The sequence below is a fragment of the Budorcas taxicolor genome, chromosome 25 (genome assembly GCF_023091745.1).
Source record: "Budorcas taxicolor isolate Tak-1 chromosome 25, Takin1.1, whole genome shotgun sequence".
NCBI classification, from domain to species: domain Eukaryota; kingdom Metazoa; phylum Chordata; class Mammalia; order Artiodactyla; family Bovidae; genus Budorcas; species Budorcas taxicolor.
In genome coordinates this window covers 28,433,171-28,454,087 of record NC_068934.1, presented here as the reverse complement: position 1 = coordinate 28,454,087, position 20,917 = coordinate 28,433,171, and the positions used below count along the sequence as shown (strand labels likewise).

The 20,917-nt window shown below is 39.0% G+C and overlaps 2 protein-coding genes across 4 annotated transcripts in view; one reads left to right on the top strand and one right to left on the bottom strand.

Annotated features, from left to right (window-relative positions):
- Window positions 1–6,305: 6,305 nt before the first annotated feature.
- SPA17 (sperm autoantigenic protein 17) lies at window positions 6,306–18,599 on the bottom strand. Its single transcript, XM_052662391.1, has 5 exons — window positions 18,510–18,599; window positions 17,281–17,461; window positions 11,691–11,761; window positions 9,843–9,917; window positions 6,306–6,576 (listed from the first exon to the last, which is right to left on the bottom strand). Exons 2-5 carry the CDS (start codon window positions 17,432–17,434, stop codon window positions 6,433–6,435), a joined length of 444 nt encoding a protein of 147 aa, XP_052518351.1. The 5' UTR covers window positions 17,435–17,461; window positions 18,510–18,599; the 3' UTR covers window positions 6,306–6,432.
- A 145-nt stretch (window positions 18,600–18,744) lies between these two features.
- SIAE (sialic acid acetylesterase) overlaps window positions 18,745–20,917 on the top strand; it is a 37,873-nt gene continuing 35,700 nt past the window's right edge. For all 3 annotated transcript variants that reach the window (XM_052662066.1, XM_052662065.1, XM_052662064.1), the window contains exon 1: window positions 18,745–18,840. In XM_052662066.1, coding sequence (XP_052518026.1) covers window positions 18,774–18,840 — 67 coding nt within the window. In that variant the 5' untranslated portion in view covers window positions 18,745–18,773. The remainder of the gene's footprint in view (window positions 18,841–20,917) is intronic.

Here is a 20,917-nt window from a genome sequence, read left to right as displayed (position 1 = left end):
TTAATTGTTATAAAATTTCCATTAAACTAGATGTGCAAGTTAGAGGGATCTGCTCTACACCACAATGCCTACAGTTAGCAGTACAGTACTGTGCATGTCAAAATTTAAAAGGGGTAAATCTCATGTTAAGTGGTATTACACAAATCTATAAGAAATAAATTTTTTTTTTTAAAGAGACAGAAAACTCTGGACGGTATTGGTTATGTCTATTACTGTGGTTGTGATGATGATGGTGCCTCAGGTGTTTGCATATGTCCAAACTATTCAAATAGTACATGTTAAATATGTACAGGTATTTATATATCAACTGGATGTCAATAAAGCTGCTTATAGCTATTTATCTGTATAAATCCATGGTTCAAGAAAGAGAGGGATGGTTGAAAGGAGGGAGGAAGAGATATCTGGAATTACTTTTGATAAAAGTACTAATTCCATCATGAGGTAAGCCCTTCATTACCTCATCTAAACATAATTATCTCCCCAAAGCCCCCAAATAAATCACATTGCCCATTAGGGCTTCAACATATGAATTTTGGAGGGGACACAATTCAGTATGTAGTGTTACTGTTTGGAATTTCAGCCCTTAGAATTCATTTAGATAATAGATAGAAACATATATTCTTCTGTTACAGATTAGCCTCTGATCAGCAGGTGTGCCCATCACAGAATTTTTTAACAGTTAAAGAAGTTTTATTTATTTTTAAAATGAATCTTTATTGGCCTATAGTTGACTTACAATGTTGTGTTAGTTTCTACTGTACCGCAAAGTCAATCGGCCATACGTATACATATATCCCCTCTTTCTTGGATTTCTCTCCCATTTAGGTCAGCACAGAGCACTGAGTAGAGTTCCTTGTACTTTATAGTAAGTTCTCACTAGTTATCTATTTCATACATAGCATCAATAGTGTATACATGTTGATCCCAATCTCCCATTTCATTCCACCTCCATCACTGAATTTTGATACAGATGACATTAGAGGAAGAAAAGACTTTTGACATGTGCAGATATATCAGAGATTTTCACCTTGCAGGTTAGGTGTCCTGGGAATGGTTTTTGAGACCAATGGTTTGGAGAGTTGGCATGGAGGGCATTTATAGGAGAGTACATTCATTTTGACCAACCTAGATAGCATATTCAAAAGCAGAGACATTACTTTGCCAACAAAGGTCCGTCTAGTGAAGGCTATGGTTTTTCCAGTGGTCATGTATGGATGTGAGAGTTGGACTGTGAAGAAAGCTGAGTGCTGAAGAATTGATGCTTTTGAACTGTGGTGTTGGAGAAGACTCTTGAGAGTCCCTTGGACTGCAAGGAGATCCAACCAGTCTATCCTATAGGAGATCAGTCTTGGGTGTTCTTTGGAAGGACTGATGCTAAAGCTGAAACTCCAATACTTTGGCCACCTCATGCGAAGAGTTGACTCACTGGAAAAGACCCTGATGCTGGGAGGGATTGGGGGCAGGAGGAGAAGGGGATGACAGAGCATGAGATGGCTGGATGGCATCACTGACTCGATGGATGTGAGTTTGAGTGAACTCCGGGAGATGGTGATGGACAGGGAGGCCTGGAGTGCTGCAATTCATGGGGTCGCAAAGAGTCGGACACGACTGAGCGACTGAACTGAACTGAACATTCAGGACTGATATCTGTTAGGATGGTAGGGACGCAGGACTGGATTAGGACTGTGATAAAATTGCAACACAAGCTCAGTCAATACTGTGACTGAGAGCTGGGATGGCCCTGCAGGGTTGCCTTATTTTGAGGCAAAAGGCCAAGCCCTTGTACCACTGTGGTGACTAGTCAGTAGACACAAGCTGCCTTGAAGGAGAGTGTAACCTGGACTGAAGTAGCTCATACTTACTGCTGAAGGCTTAAGTTAGTGAAGCAATCTAAAAGCAAGCAATCTAAACTCACCATCAAGATTGTTTACCATATTGTTAGGTCTGCAGGCAAGCATGCTATTTTCTCAAAAGCAAGTTTTCTGATAGCTTCCAAAATTGGTTTAATGCCTGATTTATCAAACTGAGCCCTACTTTTAAAAAAAATAATTGTATTTATAGATTTTTGGCTGTGCTGGGTTTTCGTTGTTCTGTGGGCTTTTTTCTAGTTGCAGTGAGTGGGGCTACTCTTTCTCGCAGTGCGTGGACTTTCTCATGGCGGTGGCTTCTTTCATTGCAGCGCACAGGCTCTAGGGCACACCGGCTTCAGTAGGTGCAGCTCCCAGTCTCTAGAGTGCGGGTTCAATAGTTGTGGATCTTTGACTTCATTGCTTCACTGCGTGTGAGATTTTCCTGGACCAGGAATCGAACCTGTGTCTCCTACATCTGCAGGCAGATCTTTTACCACTGAACCACCAGGGAAGCCCTGAGCCCTACTTCTTAGTAATATCATTTCAATGGAATAAAATGCCTTAGTTCTTGTTCAGAATCCTTTGAGACAGGAGCCTTCAGGGAGAAAATGATGGCCAATGTTGACACCTTTTCCTTATATATGACCCCCTTTCTGGTAGTGTTGATATACTTCCTCTGGTGATCTCTTGGTTTTGGAGTGTTGACCATCCTTTGCCAAGGTGTGTGGTAATGAGCATGGTGGCTGTTCAGATTTTAGTTACTATGACATCACCACCTGGCGGGCATTCTCTTTTTTTGCTCCACACAACAGAGACTGGTTACTCCCAAGCACGGTTCATTCATGAAAATAATTTCACGTTGTGTAATACTGTATTTTGCATGTTAAGTCTCTTCTGAGAGCCTCATGGGCATAAATAACTGTCAATCCCAGTAGCTATATTTGTCTAAAGTACTTCAGATTTGAAATGTTTATCAACATCATAAATTGATACAAATTGGGTCATGATTATACACTCCTCAGAGACAGATGGGAAAAACAGGATTAAAAATGAAGAGTGAAAGTGCTTGTCCTATGTTTGTAAACTGCTCTTTAGAAACATCCTCATGTCAAGAGAGCTGCATGTGGGAAATTAGTAGCTGGCTCCTGAATGGCCTCTTCTCCTCCCCATAAAATAAGACCATGGGAAAATTTCACAGGAGAAAACCCACAGTTTGAAGAAAATATAGTACCTGCTGAAATGTTTTCAAATGTTAAGAAACTCAAACTCAAGTTGTTTTGAGGTACAGATAGGAATGATTGGATGGATTTCATTGAGAAATTAGGGAAGTAAGTATTTATTTTGCTTTAGGAAAATGACAAAAGTGAATGATATTACTGAGTATGGAAAATTATTAAACATTGAAAGAAATGTTGGTTTAATTAGCAAATTTTGATATTGATGCACGTTCTAAAATATTTTTTTAAAATGCAGTGCTTTAAAATGAAGATTATTTTAAACTCAAGTGTTCTGGGAAATTCCCTGGAGGTCTAATGGTTGACTACAGGCTTCCACTACAGGAGGAATGAACTCAATCCCTGGTTTGGGAACTAAGATCCTGCATACCATGGCAGGGCCAAAATTTTTTTTTTTTAATTTAAAAATTAAAGTATCTTGGACTAGAATAACTGTATGAAAAGGCAAACATATTTTGTCATAGAAAATCTAATCTGACTTAAAAAAAAAAGAATGATACCTGTTTAGATGCAGAATCATAGCAACAGTCAGATTCTTAATCTGGGCCTCATTTCTCACTCACAGAAACACTGATCGAGCTCTGTACATAGCACAACAGAGAACATGTCCCTCCAGATGATATTGGATTTAAATTTACTGAAAAGGACAGACTGATGATCTTGACAGAAGACTTTCTCTCTAGATACAGTGTTCATATGAAATGTTCATATGAACGTTTTATGAAAAATGCATGTTTACAGACTCTCACATGCAGCATCCCACAGAGCAACATTTTGCATGTGTTTTAAAAAATGTTTGTTTTTTCTCTCTCACATGATCTTCATCTTCTCCTAGAATCCAAAGCTCTTTCTTTTGGGAGGTTCCCCTGTCTGCATCGCACAGCTCCAAAGAACACCCATTCAGATTGCAATTTCTGTGGCAGGCGATTTAAATCCCTGCAGGTCTGTGTTTGTTAAGCTCTCATTCACTGTTTTAACTATTTCCTTTTTTTCTCAATACTTCCCCAGCCTTTGCTTGTGACAGAAGATTTAATAGGCAGTACAAGCATAGTGAGAAGCCCTGTAGATTCAAATATTGTGAAGGGTATTGTTTGCTGCCCAGCACCCACTATTCCTTTCCCCTGATAATATTACACTATTTCCTGTAAGGGACTTCAAACTGCCTTGAAATTCAGCCAGGTGACCTCTTACTCCAGAGAAGAGTTATGAGCAAAATCCTGGAATATTCTCCTCTGTTGGTTTTTCCTGCTTGTGCTTCTGTGACCACCATGAGAAGAACATGCCCTAGGTATTCAGCCTAGGCTCTGAATAGGAGACATGAATCAAAGGGACTGCAGATGACTCTTGGGCTCACAGCCTGAAGCAGACCTTCCACAGCCAACCCACAAAGCCTTAGCTTACAGCAGACCTGAACCTGCTCTTGAGCCCGCAGTCCAGCCCAGCTTGCTTCCCAGGTGGCTCTAGAGGTAAAGAATCTGCCTGCCAGTGCAGGAGATGTAAGAGACATGGGTTCCATCCCTGGGTTGGGAAGATCCCCTGGAGGAGGGCATGGCAACCCATTCCAGTATTCTTACTTGGAGAATCCCATGGACAGAGAAGCCTGGCAGGCTATAGTCCATGGGGTCATGAAGAGTTGGACATGACTGAGCATGAGAAAAAAATGTTTGAAATCATTGAATTTGGAGTGGGTTGTACAGCATTAGTGTGTCAATGACCAAGATAAAGGGAACTGCGATGCTTCATGGGAGAGATGATGGGAACTAGAACCAGGGTGGCAACAACAGAAGTGGTTAGATGCCGGGTGATTTTAGCCATAGAATCTACAGATTTTGCTGACAGATTGTAAACGAGGACTCCTGTGTCACACCCAAGACCTGATGCAGCCATAGATAAGTAAATAACACACTAAAAAAAAAAATAATAAAGCCAAGACTGGACGGGATCCACAAGTAAGTGTGATCACTTGAAGAGAGGTCCAAGGACTAAGGCTGGGGGCATTTTGTATTTGGTGGTTGAGGTGTTGAAGAATTAGCAGTGGAGAAGATTGAAAAGGAGCAGCCAGAGAGATAAGAAGAAACTCAAACACATGCTAATAAAAGTTAATTCATATGGCTTGTCCTAACACCACCACTATTTGTTTCTTTTCCTCCTTCACCAAAAATACTACCATCCCTAGATGTGTCTGTGTATGCGTGTGTGTGTCTGTGTGTACACTGACTACATGGAAGACACAGTTTTAATCACTTCCCATGTATAATAGAATTATTGAAAAAGTTAACTGGCATCTTATTTTGCCCTGTTATATATTCACTAGGGAAAAAGTCTTTGTCTCTTAAATCAGGCAGAACATTACCTTAGTCTGCTGGTAGATGGCAACAGCACTAATGAAAAGATAAGACTCCATTTTCTCTCCGTTTTATTCTGGGAAGGGAACTGGAACTTCTGGCCTAAGACATGAACCCTGCAGTCTTTTTGATATTCAAGGGTGGGGAAGCCTCAAAAAAGGAAAACTAAACTTTCTGAAAATAAGGCCCTGAGAGCCTGAATGGTTCACTGAAAAATAAAAGGCATGGGCTCCTGAGTTTGTGAAACATGTATTATCATTTACAATTTAAAGAAACTTGGGACATTTTAGCTAAAGAACAGAGCATCTATGACGTTAAGATAGGTTTTGTTTTTTTGCAAATATTATACATTAGTCTAGTTCTGTGTAGTTCTGGAGAGCAAGACAAAAGAAAAAAAACAAAAAAAACCACAACAAACTGCCAGCTGCATGAGTGTAAGAGCAGATGTTTACTGCTAAATCCCAGCCCATGAATTGTGCTCAATACATTTTTTCAATAAAAGATTGTCTGCATGCATGACAAATGAAAACCAATGAGTGAAACTTCCAGGGAGATAGGTTTTTGACTTAGTTTATCTTTCTAATAAATTTGAGTTACTCAAAAATTAAATGGACTATTCTAGAAAGGCAGTGAAATTCTCTACTACTGGGAGTGAAACAAGAGACAAAGGACTAATTTTCAGGGATGTGATAGAGAATATTTATTCATTAGATAATGGTTAGGCCAGACACTCTAAATCCAGCTTTGTAACTCTAAATCCAAGGGCCTCTAGACATACACTTGGGAGTAGTATAAATAAGACTCATGATATCAGAGAAATCTTCAAGAGGCATGTGTTCAATGGCATGTTTATTAAACAAATGCTCACGACAGATTTTTCACAACAGCAACAAATGTTATTTCATGACATCAAATCTCACTTACTAAGAAAACAGGACAATCACAACAAGGTTGATGGATTTCAATTTTTTTCTTGTTTTCTGTGGGGTAAAGCCAGTCTCCTCACTCGTTTTCCTCTGTTTTCTCTTCTTCAAGATCACTCGATTTCATTTTCTTTACCTCCTCTCTGGCCAAGTGTCCCCGGAAGGCTGCCTGGATTTTGAGAGCAGCATTTTCTTCCATATCCTTGTCTTCTTCAGGAGATTCCTTCCCAGAAAGGAGAACAAGTAAGAGACTTTTAAACATCCCCCATATTTTGATGCCATAAAAATAAATGCCTAAATTTAATCAATTTAGGGATGTAACAGTTGAGATGGGTTGCTTCCTGAAGGAATTTTACATATCATCACATTGTATATGTACCAAATGTTGTCCTTGTTGTTTAGTCACTAAGTTGTGTCCGACTCTTTGCGACCCCATGGACTATAGCCCTTCAGGCTCCTCTGTCCATGGGATTTCCTAGGCAAGAATACTGGAGTGGTTGCCATTTCCTTCTCCAGGGGATCTTCCCAACTTAGGGACTGAACCCTTGTCTCCCATTGGCAGGCAGATTCCTTACTGCTGAGTCACCAGGGAAGCCCATAGGGGTACCGAATAGTGAATGCCAAAATAGTAGGCATTTTGTTTTGTCAATTTTTGATGCGTCTCTGCAATAAAAGATTGCTGTCAATTTCTTCCCCCCGAAATAGCTCCTATTTAACAGCTTCTTATTTAACATTTTTTTTGGGGGGAAATAACTCAGAATCCTTGAAGCAGGGTAAAAATGCCAAGAAGAATAGTAAGTGTGCTGTTCAAAAGAATGGTGATTACACAAAATGGATTAAAGTATTCTTAAATTTTCAATGATTAGCTAATCAGAACCATACATTTAAAATGAAATGCCACAGAGGAATCCATTTAATGTGACAAAATCAGTTTTAACATGATTAGTTGAATTTTTACATATAGTTTCCTTCCTTACAAAAAACAGGTATAATTTACAGATAGTGAAATGCACACATCTTCAGTGTACAGGTCAATAGACATACAGCTTTTAATATATTTTTAAAATTTTAAAAGTGATACATATACATTTAAAAACTTAAGTACAGTGGGAGTGAAGGTTTTCTCTGTCTTACAAAGTTCTATACCTAAGAGGTAACTTATTATAGGTGAAGTAAATATAACCTTATAAAATTTCTCTATATATCAAATGTAATCATATGGGTATATATTTGCCTTTTTATTTAAAGAAATGAGATCATGCTAATCACAATGTTCTGCAACTACTTTTTCCATGTGACAATGAATCTTGCCTCTCTTTTTCTATGTTATTCACTACATAATTCTGCCCACTTTTTAATGGCACTGTTGTATTCCATTGCATTGATGTATTTTGATTAATTTACTCATTTTCCTACTAAAGGACCTTTGGGTTAATTTAAACCCCTTCACCCCCCCATGACAAATGGGCAAGTCCAGCTCTTGAAATTTATTAAAATACAAACAGATTGGTATAAAATTCTCTGAGATGATACCCTAACATGGACAAATGACTTATGCTGAAGTCAGAAATCAATGGGACCAAAATTCAAAGTCAAAAAACCTCTGTAAGAGCATCTATTAGAGATGTAAGGAAAGGATACTCCCTCCCTTATTTCCTGACCTCCCAGTGTATCTTATGCTCATGTTAAGCAGATGGAGTTGCACTGAAATGAATTATAAAGGTTGTAAGGAAAACTCTCACCGCACTGGGGAGGGGGATGCCCATTTTGGGTTTCAATTATTGGGTAATTAACTGGGACATTAATATATGAAAAGAAACTCAGAAGTCTGGCCTTTAACACTATAGACAGTGAGTTCTTCTCACTAGGCTTGGTTCTCTTGGATCTGGACAATGAAGCATATAGACAGTGATATGTTTATAGTAAATGTTTAACAACTGGCTCTTCAGAAAAAAACAGTCCTGATCCATAATATTTATGATGATCTTAATACTCCCACTATAGCTGATTTCAAATATCAAAGTGATATTTGGGGTGGTGTAGATATGTGCACAACTGTCTCGTAAGAGCTAGCTTTAGCACACCACTGAATATAAGCATTTTGAGGGTGGATGGAGCCTAACCCACCATTGCTTGGATGTAGGCCGTTAGGCAGAATTTTGTAGAGTGAAATGTATGGAAGATGAGTAGGACTCACTGAGTGAAGCCATTTAATTTGACTGTAATAAGTAATTCCCCATGAGAATAATTTCCCCATAACAAATTTCCTTTGTTATGTCTGAACCTTTACCACTGTGTGGTGGGGGCAGCCTCGATTAGTGAAAAGTTCCCCCAGTGGAAGAGGAATCTGAAGGATCAAGGCTGAGACTGTGATTTTGGTCTGTTCTTCTCCTTGGGGAGATTTTTCCCATCTGTTGACAAACTTGGAAAATAAGATTTTCTTTATAAGGGGAAGAATAGTTTTCTTTATAAGAGGCAGGGCTAAAAATGATCCAGCAGTTAGTACATCACTGTTGCTAGTTATCTAGAAAGCAAAATCATTATTTTCAGTTCAGTTCAGTTCAGTTCAGGTCAGTCACTCAGTCATGTCTGACTCTTTGCGACCTCATGAATCGCAGCACCCCAGGCCTCCCGGTTCATCACCAACTCCCAGAGTCCACACAAACCCATGTCCATTGTGTCGGTGATGCCATCCAACCATCTCATCCTCTATCGTCCCCTTCTCCTCCTGCCCTCAATCTTTCCCAGCATCAGGGTCTTTTCAAATGAGTCAGCTCTTCTTATCAGGTGGCCAAAGTATTGGAGTTTCAGCTTCAACATGACCACTGGAAAAATCATAGCCTTGACTAGACGGATCTTTGTTGACAAAGTAATGTCTCTGCTTTTTAATATGCTGTCTAGGTTGGTCATAACTTTCCTTTCAAGGTGCAAGTGTCTTTTAATTTCATGGCTGCAATCACCATCTGCAGTGATTTTGGAGCCCCCCAAAATAAAGTCAGCCACTGTTTCCACTGTCTCCTCATCTATTTGCCATGAAGTGATTGGACTGGATGCCATGATCTTCGTTTTCTGAATGTTGAGCTTTAAGCCAACTTTTTCATTCTTCTCTTTCATTTTCATCAAGAGGCTTTTTAGTTCTTCACTTTCTGCCATAAGGGTGGTGTCATCTGCATATCTGAGGTTATTGATATTTCTCCCAGCAATCTTGATTCCAGTTTGTGCTTCATCCAGCCCAGCATTTTGCATGATGTACTCTGCATATAAGTTAAATAAGCAGGGTGACAATATATAGCCTTGACATACTCCTTTTCCTATTTGGAACCAGTCTGTTGTTCCATGTCCAGTTCTAACTGTTGCTTCCTGCATACAGGTTTCTCATTATTTTAGCAATATGGATGAGACTGGATTCATATTTGAAGTATAATTTTAAATTGAGTGAAGTCGTTTTTTTTTGTAGGAACCCAACAGTACATGGAAAATATAACTTACTAAGGCTGTCTTCTCTTTCACAGATGTCTGAGAATTTTCTTTTCCAGGCTCATGTTTTTCAGGCGATTCTTGCTCCTGGAGAAAGGGGAGAGGTCCAAATAGGTAATGTTTCCAAAACAATAAAGTCTTGGATCAAACTCTTTAAAGGTGATTAAAGATTAAATTACTGATAAGTACTAGAAATTAAATACATATTTTTAAACAAAGAAAGCTGGTTGGATAAACAAAGAAAACTCTCAAGGGAATAGCATAAACAAATATTAAAGACCAAGGAATTGGTTAAAAAAAGTTTGACCTTCTGCTTTTGGAATGTGTGTAATATTGTTTTATATTAAAAACAAGCCATTGTCTTATACTAAAACTTCATATGATGCTGTAATGAACCTTGAACAAAGAATAAAAATGAGATGCCAATAGTTCCTCAAATAGAAATGAAATAAATCCTATTTTGTTCCAAAATGTGAAGTCAAGTTGACTTTTTAATGAAGTTTGCAAAGTAAAAACTAAGTCAAAGAAGTAAGTTTTGCTGTGGGGAAGGATTTAAATAGAAAAAAAGGAAACCAGTTCTATCTTGACATGGTTACTGAAATCTTCCTCCAGAAGAGCAGCATTGTTAATTTACAACCTATGGGGAGAGCTTCCTTAATTCATAAAACATAAATTTAAGGACTTATAAGCTAATCAAATAAAGCCTTTAGAATTCAAAAGAGAAGAAAAAATAATCTAAAATTGCTATGTGACTTAAGATTAAAAAATTTTCAACATTATTCCTTTGTTATCAATAAAAAAGGAACACAGAGAATCTAGTTAGATGGAAATAAAAAGAACACCTCTATGTCTGGCAGGCACAAATGGATGGAACTTCACTTTTGAACTCACAGAATAAGTCTCAGTGGGATTTGCCCAGAAAATCCCCCAAATCTACTCTGTAATATCATCAAAATTTGACCTTTGTTTTCTAATTCTAGTACCTGCTGATGCTTCATGGCTAAAGTATTATCATAGTTGTCTAAAGTAGTGCTTCTCAGGCTACATCCAGATTCTGGCGTACCTACAAGTTACTTTGTGGATCTTGTTAAAATTTAACTTCTGATTTGGTAGACCTGGGGTAGAGCTTGAGATTGAATTTCCACCAAGTTCCAAGTTGGTGCCAAAGACGCTGGATCACACATGGCCTTTCTCAACCAGTGTTTCTCATTGGAGTCATAGAACATAGAATGCTTTAAGTGATTATTTTCTCAGTTTTCCCAAGGATGGTACATAAACATAATCATTCTAGATACAAAGGAGAGACATTGATTCCTGACATGCAACGGATGCCTTAGGCTTAGGGCTTAATTATTTCGAGGAGCCTTGGTTGAGAAAGACTGGTTCTGAGAATGCTACTGAGAAGATGGGTTCAGACTCTGAATAGATTGGCTTAATAGAGAAGGCTCTATACCATCTTTAATTCTAATCAGTCTTTTGTAAGATATCAACAATAATGAATGATTGTTTTATTTTATGTGTTTTATTTTATGAAATAGCTTTCATTAGTTCAACCACTGTTTATTGCACATCTGCTATTGATAAGCACTGTGATACTCAATAACATTTGCACAATAAGTGAAAGTAATTATTCTATCTCTTTCAAGTACATTTCTCCTGTTGATCATCTATAAATTTAAGCTCAGTATGGTACACGATTCAGATACCTTAGAAAAGAATTTATTTCCATTAAGAATAGCACAATTAAAAAGATTTCATAAGATATTTGTAATGCCTTTCACAATATTCATGATTAGGTGATCTCTGTACTGGAGACCGAGAGAAGGATTAACCAAATCCAAAAGCTTATCAGGACCATACCTTGAATGCATGGTTGTTATAGAAGCGGTCATCAACCTTAGCCCCCCATTCTGCTGGATCAAAGCTGGTTTCTAAATAACAAAAATATAATTCCAGACTTACTTTGAAGTTCATTAAAGTAAATGCAGACTAGTAACATAAACTGCTTTCTTTTTCAATTTATAGGTCCTTTACTGACCCTTGAAAATTTTATTGACATTGTACAGAGCCTAGTGCTGCAGATATAACCAGTGATGATGATGAATTAAACATCAGATGAACCCTTGAGGATATTTAGAAAGGCAGGCAGTTAAAAAACCTACTTGATGCTTTCATAGAACTTATAATAAAATGGGAGTGGTAGAGAACAAATGCCAATACTTAAATATCAGTATAGAAATATATTATTATATACTTATAGAAACTTATTATGTATTAGTAAACATAAGAAAAATGTATAAAAATAAATGGTGAATAGTGAGGAAATTTGGAAAAATGAAAGATGGGAGAAGTTTTTTCTTAAAAAAAAAGTAGGCATATTATATAGTCAGGTAGACAGAAGAATTTATATTTAAATAGAATTTTTCTTTAACTTTTCATTATGAAGTATTTCAGACTTAGAAAGTAGAGAGAATAGTATAACAAATTTCCAAGTGCACATTACTCAGATTCAATAATTACAAGCTCATGATTGTTCTTATTTTATTTGTAACTTCATTCATTTTCCTGTCCTTTCTTCTGATTATTTTCAAGCCAACCCCAAGCATCTTACTATTTCATTTATAAATATTTGCATCAGCATGCATCTCTGAGATATAAAGCCATAATGCCATTATCACCCCTAAAAATAATAGCAATAACTCTTTAATACCATCAAATATCCAAATTCCTCCCATTATCTAGTATTGCTTGTGCTCAGCTGCTCAGTTGTGTCCCACTCTTCGCAACCCCATTGACTGTAGCCAGGCGCCTCTGTCCAGGGAATTTTCCAGCCAAAGGTACTGTAGTGGGTTGCCACTTCCTACTCTAGGGGATCTTCCCCACCCAGGGATCAAATCCATATCTCCTGCATCTCCTGCATGGACAGTTGTATTCTTTACTACTGAGCCACCTAGGAAGCTCCATTATCTAGTGTATTTTTATTTATTTTTACTGTTGATTTGTTCAAATCAGGACCCAAACGCACAACTTTTGTAATGTCTTTTAAATCCCTTTTAATTGAAACTTCCCTATCTCCCACCCCACATTTTTTCCTTGCCATTTATTTATTGAGGAAATTAAGTCATTTTTCCTTTGGAGTTTTCCACAGTTTGGATATTTCTAATTCCATTCCCATTATGATTTTTTAACAAGTTCACTTGCCTTTGAATTTCCTGTATATTTCCAGTTAGATCTACAGGTTTGATCTGATTCAGGGTTTTTTTTTTTTTCCAAGAATACTTTATAGGTAGCATGGTATAATTCTGTTAGGAAATATTATCTGGTTGTTTCTCTTTTTCACTGTTTTTATGGGCCTGTTGATGATGACTCACTTAGATAATTTCTTTAGGGGTAGCAAAATGGCAGTGTTCTAATTTGATTATTACTTCTCTGTTTCTGGAGTATGCAACAAAAACTACTTTACCTATTTGGTTACTCTGAAATACAGTTCTTAGAGTAAAGGCAGGTTAGAGATTTGACTATTTACCAATTTTTAGATTAGTAAGTAAGTTCCTTAGGATCCTCTCAAGGAGTTTTTTGTTGTTGTTTGTTTTGCTTTCCAGTAAATAATTATGAACTAATGAACATTTAAGAAATGGAATGAATTTCAATCCCCTGCATTTATTCATCTGACCGATGTTCTAGTTGTCCAAAATTGGCCAGTATGAGCTTGTTCAGGTGTTCAGATGTTCCTGAGTCCTATGGAAACAACTCTAATAATTTTTGATAGTTTTCTTACTTTCTGGTACAACAAGGTGAGGCTAATCTTGCATACTTTCTGTTCAGTTCACCGGATTGGTTAGTTCTCCAGGAAGCCCTGGTTTTTGGAAAATAGTAGTTAGAAGCCACAGTCTAGGGACCAAGGGCTCACTGGTACTGGGCTGCTCATTGTTTTGAGGCCTTTAAAAAACTGTATAGAGCTAGAAAATAATATTGTCATTTTTTAAAGAGAAAATACACCATGAAGTCACACTGACACTTTTTAACTCAAATTTAGAATTATGGGAGTTTATTAACTTCTTTCATTTTTATATTTGTATGTACTTTTTCTTACACTAAAAATCCTTTTCCTAATACCAATAGGATAGTTAATTATTTGCTATGTCCTACAATGTATAAAAACTTTGAAATAACTATACTGTAATATTATTAACAGTGATGAAAACAATTTAATATATTTTTTTAAACATCATTTTGTTTTTAGGCTATATCCATCAGGAATGCACAAAGCACTGTGTTATAAAGTAACATGAATAATTTCTTTTTTCTGTGGTCATATTACCCATTTAATACCAGTTAGGTTCATTTATTTCATTTTACTTCTAAATTTAGAAATTGCTATACAATTTTAATTCTATTTTTATAACTATGTTAAACATACATGATTTGATTTAAGATATAGTCAGAGAAGTCTAGCTTCTACGCTATTCCCTCCACTCTTCCTTCTCCTGGTAGGGGTAAAAACTAATTTTTAGAAAGATTTATTCTCCATTTAAAAATATAAGTGAACAGTTATACTTTCATATCAATAGCTCTGTTAGATAATTGGTACATACTAAACACATTTTCTTCTATCTTACTTTTTTCACTTAGTATGCCCTGAAGGTCACTCTATAGCATCATAGAGATCGTCCTCATTTCATTTTTGCTTGTTTTTTACAGCTGCACATTTATTAGTAGTGTAGACTTACTCAAGTTTATTTTTAAAAATCCCCTATGATGAATATTTGGGTTGCTTCCTCAAGTAACAATACAATGAAAAGTGTATAAAATACAGGTCAAAGGTAAAAATAGATGTAATTTGGTAGATATTGCTAAGTCCCCTCCTTGTGGCTGTTATCATTTTGCATCTCCTTCAGCAATGTATATGAGTGCTTATTTCCTCTCTAGTGTTGCCTACAATAAATTGACACACTTTTGGCTTTTTGTCAACTTGATGAGTGGAGTCCTGTTGGTGGGTGGTGGAACTTCACTGTAGTTTTGGTTTGGGCTTCTGTTATTCTGTTATCATGGGTTATTTTGAATACATTTTCATATGTTGAGGGTGAGTCATTTGCACTTATTTTTGTGCAAATTGTCTGCGCATATCACTTGCCCATTTTTAATACAAGGTTGTTGTTGTTTTCCTCTCATGATTTTGACAAGCTTTTCATTCAGTATATTGATTAACCTACTGTAATAGAATTTACAAATTTTTTTCCTGTCATTTGTAGTTTTATTTTCCATGTGGTGATTTTTGTAAAAGTAAAAATCTATTTCTATGTTGCCAATTTTATCAATATTTTAATTGCTTTTGGATTTTTAACGTATAGTAACTTAGCTAGCAAGAATTTTTCCTCTTTTATGTTACAGAGAAATTCATCCATACTTTCTTCCAGTATTTGTATGGTTTCATTTTTTAAAATGTTTAAATCTCTGATCAATTTGAAACTTTATCCTGGTATAGGATGTAAGAAATAGATCCAATTTAATCTTTTAACATCTTTATCTCAAGATCATTTAATAAAAGCCCACCTTTTCCCTAGACGTTTGATACCACTTTATGTCATATACTAAAACATTTCCTGTCACAAAGAAATCTTCAAGATTAAGATGAGTAATTACTTATGAGGAATGCTGGCAAGGGAATTCTTGCACTCTGTGAGAGACTAGGCTAGAGGACTCTTATCTGTCTTTTTGGAAAGGCTAACTTCTGATCCTTGTATCACCTCATTTATATGAGTGGAAATGGGTGTGGTACTTAACATTTTTCAAAATAGTTTTACCCATTTTTTATTAGCTAGAAAGTTTGTATTCTGAGACCATCAATCTGAATCACCAGTTACTTTAATTATCATGATCTGGTGACAAATGACTCCCATGGTTTTGTAATGGGATGTTTCTGAGGTCCAAAATCAAATAAACAAAGACTTTTTAGTCACGTGTTTGTAAAATTGTTATAATAAGAAAATTAATGTTCATTGCAATTCACCTCTTACTCTAAATGATTTCTCTTAATAGATTTTTTTAGTGGCATTAAGTTTCAGATTGGGTAACAAATATTCACACTGACCGGAAATGGAAAAGACCAGCAATTCAGAAAATTGGCAGAGATTCTGAGCTTGGTTAAGGTAGAGCAAAGAGAAGGAGGTGGAGCCACGTAGGGTGTATGGGTGTTATTTCAGTTCAAGCCTCATGGTAGGTTTCCTCCCTCTGCAAAACGATTAAAATGGAATGTTTATTTGCTTTGACTATTTGTTTCTTGTTGTTGTTTAGCCACTAAGTTGTGTCTCTTTGCGACCCCATGAACTGTAGCCTGCCAGACTCCTCTGTCCAAAGGATTTCCCAGGCAATAATACTGGAGTGGGAGCCATTTCCTTCATCAGGTGATCTTCCTGATGCAGGAATCCAAACCAGCATCTCCTGCATAAGCAGGATTCTTTGCCTTTGAGCCACACCTGGGGCACCTTTACTACTCTGTTGGAATACTGTTATCAAACATAATGATAACAGCTTAAACAAAATGGTTGTTCTAGTCAGGGTTTTTAATAGAAACTTAATAGCTGAGAATTTGGAAATTTTACTTATGGAAGTGAAGAAACTCTGCTTTGGCTCTCAGCCGAACAGTTAGCATGAATCTTAGTCTTTGGACAGTATGCGACCTTGGAAATACAGAAAAAGAATATAAATTACTTTCCCAAGCTGGAAGTTCACTTTTCAAAGCAGTTTTTCTCTGTACTTTTATTGAGGAACAGTTTCATATACCCCTGCGAATACCAACTTATTTAATCTAAGGAGTATAAAATTCTTTTTTTTACAACACTTAATACTTTCAAGTGAGGAGAGTCAAAATATAAAGAAAACCACAAACCCTCCTCCCGGGAAGAAGAGACTATCAACTGCCTGGGAGGCATAGGCACAGTATGTAGGAAAAGAGCTAGGCTGGGTGTTTTTAAGAGCCCCGCTTCCACCCCACCTGTCCATGAGAAATACAAAGCAGGTCTGGGTGATAAACTGGTAATCTTCAATAATGTGAATAATGTGATTCAAGGCACCCGCGTGTGTTCTAAGCAACTTCAGTCGTGTCAGACTCTGCGACCCCATGGACTGTAGCCTGCCAGGTTCCTCTGTCCATGAGATATTACTAGAGTGGGTTGCCATGCCCTCTTCCAGGAGATCTTCCCAACTTAGGGATCGAATCTGTGTCTTTTAACTCTCCGGTATTACTGTATAAAGTTGGGTAATTTACCACTAGTGCCACCTGGGAAGCCCCTCAAAGGCTGTTTCAAATAACAAGAACTGTTAGTTGAAAGCTCCCTGCCTCATAAAGGATTTGTATGGAATGATGCTGGTCTTAAACAAGTTTCACCATAATCAAACGTTTAGTCACGCTCTCTTGTTATTTTTTAAAGCCTATTTTTAAAAAGCTTACTTTCTCTTTTCTCTAGAAGATTCTCAAAATATGCTGCGGCAAAAGCTGGTATATTGTCCGGTTGCTCCCTCAGAATCTCACGTGTGAGCCCTTCAAGAAGATTTCCAAATCCTTGTGGAATTCGGTAGTGGGTGTTGGAAAATGGAATCGACATCTCCTTGGGAGGACCAGTCTACTGTACCTAGAGATGCATGAAAGAATTCTGTCTTTAAATTTGTCTCATTTCACTCAAATAATCACAATTAAGACCTCAAATTATTTCTGAGACACCCAAATTTCTGGACTTCAATCCTTTCCCCCCCAGTACAATCCAAGTCCGTCAATTTCTTCCAAAAAGTTTTTGAAATTTTCCATTATTAGAACATTAAAAATATTTAATAGGTGAAATCATTTTTTAAAAATTACAAAAATCACAAATTTTCACTATGATACTAAGTACTTTCTCCTCTCTCCCTTTAAAAGGGTAATTTTTCCTATCCCACAGGAATTTAGGGAATGATTGCTAAAAATTCATCTTAAATTGCCGGAAAAAAACCCTGTTTAAGGTCTTAAAAAAAAAAAAAGTAAGTCATTGAAACTACTCTAAGTTGTCGAATGAATATGTTTCGGACTTGAGTCGTTCCCCTGGCTTTCACTTCTGAAGTATGACCTAGGATGCCTCGTCGAAGCATCTCTTTATTTGTGGACGAGGCAGTGGGCCGAGAGAGCTGGGGGCAAGGTCACGACATAGCAATTCTAGCCTCAAAAGGTTTGGGATTTTTACTTTTTTGTTTGTTTTGTTTTCTCTCTTAGCATACAAGGGCCAGATAAGGATAGCTGCTAAGCAGCGGGTTGGGCTACTGAGTCTGCAAACAACACTCAGGGACCTGGCCTGTATGTGACACCATTACTGCCGAATAAGCCCGGAAGTCGTGGTAAGGGACTTTCTTCTCCTCCTCCTTCTTCTTCTTTTTTGACGGAACAGGAGCTGAAGCATTGAATCACTGGTTGTGAAGAGGAAGAAACCCTAGACCGACGTGAGGAGTGGAGGGAGGTCGGAGAGGGACCACAGGTCTCCTGGGGGGCGGGTCGTCGAGGGTCTCGGATTTCAGACTCGCAGAATGGGCTACTGGGTTCCCAGCCTGACCTCGGCTTCCCAGATTGCGGGAGCGGATCCTGAGAAAATACCTGAGACGAAGGGAAAAGGCGAGGTCTCTATTTCGAAGAGGAAATGGGGTAAACCGCCTCACCTCTCCGTTCTCTCAGAGCTGGAGCCGATGGTTCCGGTTGTTTCTTCTCGTTGCCGGGAAACCGTTTCCTCCCCCGTCCCCGCTCCCTCGTTCCACTACGGTGGCCGAAGAGAGGCACGGGCCCGCCCAGCGGCCGCGGACGGCTTCGCGAATTGACTGGCCTGGGAAGGGCGGAGTCAGGCTTTTTCCGCCCCGCCCCGCGGCCCCGCCCTCGCTGGCGTCCGTGCCCCGAGGCCTGCGTGGCGGGGTCGGCTTCTTGCCGACATGATTGCGTCGGGAATTGTCTTGGGTCTGGTGCTGCGGTTACTCCTGCAGGCCCACGTAAGTGCAGGTGAGGAGGCCGCGCTCGGCCCGACCCCTGCCCATCCGTCGGCCTGCGAGGACTCCGAGATTCCGCGTCCTCCGCAGGACCGCCCCCGGCGCCTGCTTCTCTAGGTCGGGCAAGGATCCCGGGGCAGGAACCGGGTTCTACGGCACAGGCCTAGGTTGCAGGTGTCTGCTAGGCCGGAACTCCGGCCCGTCTGCTTCCTCCACTCCCTTCCAGCGCCCTTATGACGCCTTGCGTGGGGCAGCGAGAGAGTTGGGTTTATCGCAGGAGAGGAGGCCCAGGTGTGCCCAGACCGAGGCTCTCAGGGTCTTTAAAGAACTGCGGGGGAACTCGAAGGGGAGCGGGCGAAGCTAGTTAGATAATATTTGGAAACGGGTGACTGAGTCATCCAAAACTTTTCAGTGCTGCCCCTTCAGTGGTACCGTTGGGGAGGGTTTGCCCCGGGTTGGATTCCTTGGGGGAATTAACTTTACTAGTTTAAGTGGTGATGATGGCTAAGACAGAGCCCCCTCACCAGTTCGGAGTATTTAAGACTCAGCTTTGATTCCTGCTCGCGGGCATTGATAGTGGGATAATAGCCGTTTTCTTGGGGAGGAGGATGACTCATTTTGACTATTTTCTGGTCATATCGTGTCGTTTGACCCCGGGCTGGACGCTGGGTCACAGAAAAGAAAGTTTCAGTGGGAGAACAGACTGCGTGCAGAAAAAGGACTCTTGCTCTGTGTATGAATCTGCCAAGTACATAGATGAAGACAAACTGCAGTTCATGAAGGGTTTTCGGGGTTTAACAAAGGCGTAAACTAGCCTCTGTGTATCATTTCCTGATTCATCCCCACACAGTGACGTTTGAGTCCAGTATATGAAGTGGGGAGAAGGGAAAGAGGGCCATTATTAGTTTTTATGTTAAAGGCTGTTAACCGTAACATCAGTATTTATCTTTGCCTTTGGGTCATGTTGTTACATAACCTTCATTAACAATGACTTTATTTTTTCATTCATTGATGCTCTAGATTTTCTTTCCTTGGTGTTTGGTTGCATATCCGGACTTCTTCAAATCATTCCCTCTCTTCCCATGTTTATCATGTAATATTTGAAATGTACATGAACATATGTAGCAGTGAAGCAATAAAATGAACACCCAAGGGCTTTACACACAATTTAAGAGCTAGACTGTTGCAGTTTTATTGAGACTCCAAGGATATTCCTTCCCAAGGGAGCCAGAAGTAACCACTGCCCTCATGTTGTCAATCTTTTAATGACTACTTTTACCATCCCAGAACACTAATTCCTGTTTTTCTACTCTGACACCAAAATGAAGAAAAAATTGAAGACCTAAAACAAAAAATTCAAATCTTAAGGGTCTTGTAGTTGACAAAAACACTGACCAGTCCCACCACCTTTCTCGTTCTGTTTTGTCCATTGCTCCGTTCCTTGGTAATGGACCACTGTCTACTGTTGTCAGCTTGGAATGTGAGCTTTATAACGACAAGGAATGTGACGTTTCTTTGCTTTACCACCAGTATCTAACTGTGGCAGAGTAGTGATTGCAGTAATCTTGGAATCGGATGGCTTCATTTCCTTTCCTGTCCTGAACTACCTGTGTGATTTGGAGCCAAAGAAGTTTAACATCTGTCACTTGACTAGTTCTCTGCCTGCCACAGTTAAGCTCCCCAGTAGAATGTAAGCTTCCTGCTGGCAAGGAATTTTGTCTGCCTTCCCTGCCCCCACTGCTTTCCCTGTTGTATCCTCAGTGCCTAAAATTGTGCCTGGCACATAGTGCATGCTAAGTTGCTTCAGTTGTGTCTGACTCTTTGCAACTCCATGGACCGTAGCCCGCCAGGCTCCTCTGTCCAAGGGATTTTCCAGGTAAGAATACTGGAGTGGGTTGCCATTTCCTTCTCCATGGCACATAGTTCAGCCGCTCAGTTGTGTCCGACTCTTTGCGACCCCATGAACCGCAGCACACCAGGCCTCCCTGTCCATCACCAACTCCTGGAGTCCACCCAAACCCATGTCCATTGAATTGGTGATGCCATCCAACCATCTTATCTTCTGTCGTCCCCTTCTCCTCCTGCCCTCA